Consider the following 6,571-nt stretch of genomic DNA (forward strand, 5'->3'; position numbering starts at 1 on the left):
TTAGCATAAATACTTGCTCCTAGGGTCTGTTTGTCCTTCAGGCATGCTCACTATGGCAGTCATGGTGAGCCTAAGCGCTGGTGATGGACTAGTGCATAATAAAGCAACTTTAAACTTCGAAGTACCTCTTCTTTACGGAACTCAGACCCCAGTTCTGGATCCACCAACTCCATCAAATTCCCTTGATGTCGTGAAACAAAAAAGAAGAAAGTTTTGGTCCTTTCGGAAGTGAATAAGAACCAAAAAGAAGAAAAACAAAAAATTCTGCTATCTTTTTCCTTTAATGTTGTTTCTCAACTCCCAAGTGAGCACTAGCAAACAGTAGTAGGCTACCAATTTAAATGATGAAAAAAAAAATCAATTTAAGAGTAAGTAAATTAATAAAAGAATAGTTTTTTTTTCAATTGAAATATTGATAAAGCAATTAGTTAACAACAATTTCTGTAATTTCATTTTTTTCATATACTTACCAAAAGAAATTCTTTTCCAGTGTCAAAAAATCATCTTAACAAGATATCATCCACATGTAACTTTGATTTCAATGAAGACATATTAGTTATGCAACTTGAACGTTGAACATGCCAGCAAAAATATACTACTTATTTGGCCAAACTCTTGCCTCCCATGACTAGGTCAAACAATCTTCAACTGAAATATGTTTCCAAGAGGCTTGAGCCTAGTAGATTGACCTAATCAAACGAAGAAGTTCCAAAAGGAGCAATCTAGGTTCCAAAATGTGCTTTAACCACAAGTTTCAAAAGAACATGAGAAGGATGTAACTTCACAATCTAGAAGACACCCAATTCTTGTTTGGTCTATATTTCATATTGTTCTTCACTGTAATAATTTCCAATGCAACAACTCCAAAACTGTAAACATATGCTTTATAGGTTAAAAACCCCCCATAATGCGTATTCTGGATCCAAATAACCTCTGCAAGACATACTTTTAAGTTAAGCTATGGTAATTGGTTCACTAGTACAAATCGTACAATCCTATGAACTTCTTAATCAACAAGTGCAATATTTGTCAAGTTTCCAAGCACCAGATTATCCAATTTATGGTTATGCATGCAATCATGCAATTAAGAAAGCCACCATAACTGAGTTTAACTTCATTGTACTACAAATTATGACAAGACAACAAAAGCAACAATAACTAGTAAATTAAAATAAAGAAATTATGTTTCTAAACTTGGTAAAGTAAATCAGAGTGCTTGAGTTACATGGACTAGGAGCCATGCAATTGAGCAAATAGCAAAGAAAGGTTGTATCTGGTGAAGCAGCTCCCACTTTTGTGAGGTTTGGGAGAGATGGTTGATAGGCAGCCTTACTCCCCATTTTGGAAAATGATTTCCCGAGAAGCATATACAATACATAGTATGGGTGTTTTTTTTTTTTTTTAAAGTACTTCGTTAAGATTTTAGCTTACTCAAGGAATGTTGTAACTAGGTCAGCATGTTAAAAAAAAAGAAGGAATGTTGTAAAATAGTTTTTCCTTCTTGCATACAGAGGGGAGTAGGGAAACAATTTAGGGGGTAACTTTATATATTTTCTTCACGCTTCATTGCAACCTGGAAATTTTATCTTCTACAAGAAACTTCACATGAATTTATATTGCATGAGTAATGTGGTATAGAAAATCTTCAACACTATAATTAAAGGGTGTCACTTTGTCTTATAGATAAAAAATAACTAAAAAAAAAAAAGCATGAACCCTATTTGATCAATGTGAAACCATGCTGCAAAGAATTTCTATGTGCATGGTTATGTATCACATGTAGATACCAAACACATACAAATTAAAGTGTCACTGTACTTTGGCCAATACATATCTCAAAGTACTTTGCATACTTTTCTTTGTGCAAAGACTTCATTTAAGGAATTACTACCTTATTCTTTGCAGCAACACAACACTAGAGACCATAACCGATATATATTCACATGAACTCAATCAAGATCTACAGGGGTGACGAAACAGAAAAGAATAGCAAAAAAAAAAACTCAAAAGATAGTAAATAGGGAGCAAAAGAAAGGAAGGTAGCTCACATGGTTCCAGCAATTTTGGTGCTCATGTTGGTGTTCTCCTCTTCATAAAGCTTGGTCAAACCAAAGTTAGAGATCTTAGGGTTAAGGTCTACCATCACGTAATATAATAGTAGATTTGATGTCTCTATGAACAATTTTCAGTGTTGATTCCTCATGCAAGAAAGCTAGACCTCTTGCTATGCCAACACATATTTTCTGCCTTGCAGGCCAGTCCAATTTTAATTGGCCACCTACAAGACCTGAAAGATGTTTAGAACCCAATCAATAAAATTCATCAAAAGCATTTTCTCCTCATTCTTCTATTATGAACATAAAATGCATTGTAGGTATAAAATATTAGCTAACCAAACAAGACACAAGCAAGGCTATTGTTTTCCATAAACTCATACACCAACGATAATTGTTCTCTTTTAGTACAACATCCAGACAATCTAACAAGATTCAGATGTTGTAAACCAGATACCATGCCTATTTTGAACCACATATTGTTGAACCATGTAAAATTCTGTGTCTATTTTTCTTCACTCTTCTTTAATCTTGCATAAATGGATAATTTCCACAACATGATTCTTTCCATGTTAAGAGCTTGGATAAGAATTGGGTGTTTTAGTAGGTCACTTCAAGGGGACCTGACCTCCATAATAGAGAAGAAGAGAAAATAGAGAGGAATAGAGAGAAGTAGAGAGAGATAGAGTTCAATCACAAGATTATTCACATATTTTCAATTACAACTACCTAATCCCTATTATATCTATCTCTATAACTAACAACTTCAGGATTATCAGCTAATTTATGCTGACTAAACCAACTGCCACTTATCTGCCTGTTATACATGTCAAGTATAATGAAAATATTACCCCAAGTCAACCATAAGCCAATAGCAAAGGTGCCTAACATTACCCTCCCCAATTACAACACCTTGCCTACAAGGTGAGGGAAAATGAGTTGAAGCTGCTGCAACGATTCCCAAGTAGCATCTTCTGGAGGAGAACCCAGCCACTGTACCAGAACTTCACTGATAACCCGAGTCCTTAACTGTAAAACAACAATAGCGTTTGTAGTCTCCTGGTCATCCTCATCCACAGGTGGTAAAGTTGAAAAAGGGATTACATGCTGACCAAGCTTCAGCTTCAAGCAAGAAACGTGAAAAATAGGATGCACCTTGGACTTGGGAGGTAAATCCAATCTGTAAGCCACAGCCCCAATCTTCTGCAGTACATGAAATGGATCAAAATACCTTGGGGACAACTTCCACTTCCGCTTATTAGCCAAAGTCTTCTGCCTATAGGGCTTCAACCTCAAGTGTTGCCTGTGTTTATTAGCTTGAGACATGAGCCGCAGTCAAATGACCCTTCAGAGTAGACAACACTTCCTCTCTCTATCTTAAAAGAGAATCTAAGGCATCCACTATAGCAGTACCAGGAATATAAGTGTGCAGCTTGGGAGGAGAAAATCCATACAAGGCTTCAAAGGGAGTCAGCTTCAAACCAGTATGGAAATTAGAGTTGAACCAAAACTCGGCTAATGGGAGCCAGTCTGCCCATTTGTGTGGTCTATCACTAGTGAAAGCCCTTAAGTACTACTCCAAGCTAAAAAATCTCAGTTTGGTCATCTGACTGAGGGTGATAGGCTGTAAGCATAGCCAACTCATACCTTGCAGCCTAAACAACTCAAACCAAAGTAGTGAAGCAAATGTTGCATCCCTATCACTGACTATAGAAGCAAGCATTCCATAGAGCTTGAAAATGTAATGCATGTACATATTTTATCAACCTATCTACCACTACCAAAACCACTTCAAACCCTTAAGACTTGGGAAGACCCTCAACAAAATCAAGACTTACATCAGTCTAAGGAGCAGTTAGAATGGACAATGGTTAAGTAACCCATCTGGAACAGATGTATCAGACTTGATTCTTTGACACACGTCACATTCTCCATCAAAGCTCTTGAGATCAGCTTTCGTGCCTTGCCAATAAAAATCTCTTTTAGCCCTGTGATAAGATTTCAGAAAACAAGAATGGGCAGCCAAAGGGCTGCTATGAATAAAATGTAATATTTTTGATTTCAAGGACAATGAAGCTCCAACTAGCTATGATGCACCGACACAGACATGGACACCGCAATACGGCAATTTTTGAAAAATATGGATACGACACGGCGTGGACACGACAATTAAACAATTAATTAAAAATTTTATTTAGGCATATTTTTTAATATCTTCAGACATAAAATACGTTTATGTCTAAAATTTGAATTATGTAAGAACTACAAATAAATAAACTAACACCCAAAGTAGTACAATAATACACATAAAATGTTTAGAGTACAAACCAAAAGTTTAAATAGGCTACATTCAACATCAAACTAAAAACATAAAAGGAAACCAAGCTGAGTAAATAGGCTACATTCACTAAATTCATAATAAACATTATAATTTATAAGGCAAAACACAAAAGGTTGAGTAAAGAAACAAAAAAAATATAAGTTATAACTTATAACTTATGTGGCAGTAACAACATTATAATTTTTAATCTCACTCTCACACAGTGACAGTAAGAGTGGGATTATAAAAAAAACAAAAAAAGAACAAAACGCGTTATAACCCCTTCACCCAAATGGCCAAAACAAAACAAAACAAACAAACAAACAAAGAGAGAAGCTTAGAGAAGATCGGACCTGTTGTCCACGCCAAGAGAGAGAGAGAGATCAGAAGGGACAGGGCACAGCGTCAACGTCTATGGAGCTCGCCGATCGGCCCGATCTAGCTCCGGCGAGGGACAGAGGGCAGCGATAGCTGCAACAGGCGGAGGTCAGAGGGAGGGTGGGTTAAGAACTTGAGATGTGGTTTCAATCTAATGACTTCTAAGATTCTAAGCTTGCTTTGTTGTTTTAGGGTATATCACAAAATCAATGGTATTGGTAAGTCAATCTATCAAAATCTATGATTTTTTTTTCACTGCTGGCATGTCGGACGTGTCGGAGCCGCATCGAGGCCATGTCGGCGCTGCGTCGGCACCGTGTCGGAGAAGCGAAAAAAGAAAAAAAGAGACTGCTCGGACACCAGAGTCCGGCAAATCGTACCGGTTCTGGTGTTTGACACGTTGCCAAAAATGGCGTGTCGGTGCAACCCAGCCAAATAGAACCTGCCCATGTAGAAGAACAAACCATTCTGAAAAATAAACCTTTGGGAGGAACACCAGCTTGAATGGAGTGGAGAATTTGTTGGATAAACTGATCCAGAGCAAAGCTGTCCTTAAGAATAATAGCTAACCAAGTGGGACCAAGAACTAAGAGAAGAAACAAGCAATTAATTCCTCCATTTGATGTAGTGCAGGATCAAGATCAACAAGAGTAGGCCTTCTAGAAAGTGCATCAACTGCTCTGTTGTCAACACCCTTCTTGTACTCAACTATAAAGTCATATCCCAAAAGCTTGGCAAGCCATTTCTGCCGTGCAGGTGTAGCAATCCTTTACTCCAGCAAAACTTTCAAGCTTTAGAGGTCAGTCCTAACAATGAAGCCCCTACCCAGTAAATAGGGTCTCCACTTTTTTACAGCAGTGGCTAAGGCTAATAGCTCAATCTCATAAGTAGACAAATGCAGATGTTTATCTTTCAAGACTTGGCTGTGGAAAGCAACGGGCATATTGTCATGCATCAAAACAGCCCCCATGCCAACCCCAGAGGCATCACACTCAATAACAAAGGGTTTTCAGAAAATTGGGAAAGCCAACACTGGAGATTAAGCAACCGCAGCTTTAAGATTATTGACAGCTACTACAGCCTTGTCAAACCACTAGAAGCTATCTTTCTTAAGAAGATCAATTGAAGGTTGTGCAATGGCACCATAACCCTGAATGAAGTTCCTATGATACCTTGTAAGACCCAAAAAACCCCTCAAAAGCAGTCTCTTTAGGGTCTGATTTAAGTCCTTCACCAAAGATGATATGACCAAGGTACTCAACTTCAGCACAACCAAACACACACTTGGACCTTTTGGCATAAAGCTGATGAGATAGTAGCACATCCAAGACAATTCTCAAGTGTTCCAAATGATCAACCAAACATTGACTGAAAACCAGAATGTCATCAAAGGCTACCAAAACAAATTTTCACAAATAGGATCTAAAAATTGAATTCATAGGAGCTTGAAATGTAGAGGGGGCATTAGTTAAACCAAAGGGCATCACAAAAAACTCATAATGACTCTCCTGAGTTTTGAAGGCTGTCTTAGGAATGTCTTCACCTTCATACGGAGTTGAAGCTAGCCTGATCTTAAATCAAGCTTTAAAGAAATAGTAGCCCCTGAAATTTCATTCAACAACTCATCTACTATAGGAATTGGAAATTTATCCTTAACAATAGACCTATTCACAGCACTATAGTCTATGCAAGCCCTATAATCTATGCACATCCTCCAACTCCCATCACCCTTTCTAACAAGCAAAACAAGTGAAGGAAAAGGGCTTTGACTAGGCTAAATAGAACTGACTTCAAGCAATTCATGAATAATTTTCATTCT

At 37.5% G+C, this 6,571-nt stretch overlaps 1 protein-coding gene and 1 pseudogene across 1 annotated transcript; both read right to left on the reverse strand.

Annotated features, from left to right (window-relative positions):
* On the reverse strand, nucleotides 1-2,514 carry LOC142635347 (putative LRR receptor-like serine/threonine-protein kinase At1g53440; annotated as a pseudogene).
* A 269-nt stretch (nucleotides 2,515-2,783) lies between these two features.
* On the reverse strand, nucleotides 2,784-3,380 carry LOC142635348 (uncharacterized). Its single transcript, XM_075809524.1, has 2 exons — nucleotides 2,962-3,380; nucleotides 2,784-2,871 (listed from the first exon to the last, which is right to left on the reverse strand). The coding sequence occupies exons 1-2, from the start codon at nucleotides 3,378-3,380 to the stop codon at nucleotides 2,784-2,786; spliced, it is 507 nt and encodes a 168-aa protein (XP_075665639.1).
* Between the last annotated feature and the right edge of the window lie 3,191 nt (nucleotides 3,381-6,571).

Source organism: Castanea sativa, chromosome 5 (genome assembly GCF_040712315.1).
Source record: "Castanea sativa cultivar Marrone di Chiusa Pesio chromosome 5, ASM4071231v1".
Lineage (NCBI taxonomy): Eukaryota > Viridiplantae > Streptophyta > Magnoliopsida > Fagales > Fagaceae > Castanea > Castanea sativa.

What these genes read in the sequence shown, in the direction of transcription:
- LOC142635348 (XM_075809524.1), bottom strand. Translation starts at nt 3,380, where the DNA reads ATGTCTCAAGCTAATAAACACAGGCAACACTTGAGGTTGAAGCCCTAT. An exon ending in CACCTTGTAGGCAAGGTGTT is followed by an intron (nt 2,872 to 2,961) that starts GTAATTGGGGAG and finishes CATGTATAACAG; the next exon opens with GCAGATAAGTGGCAGTTGGT.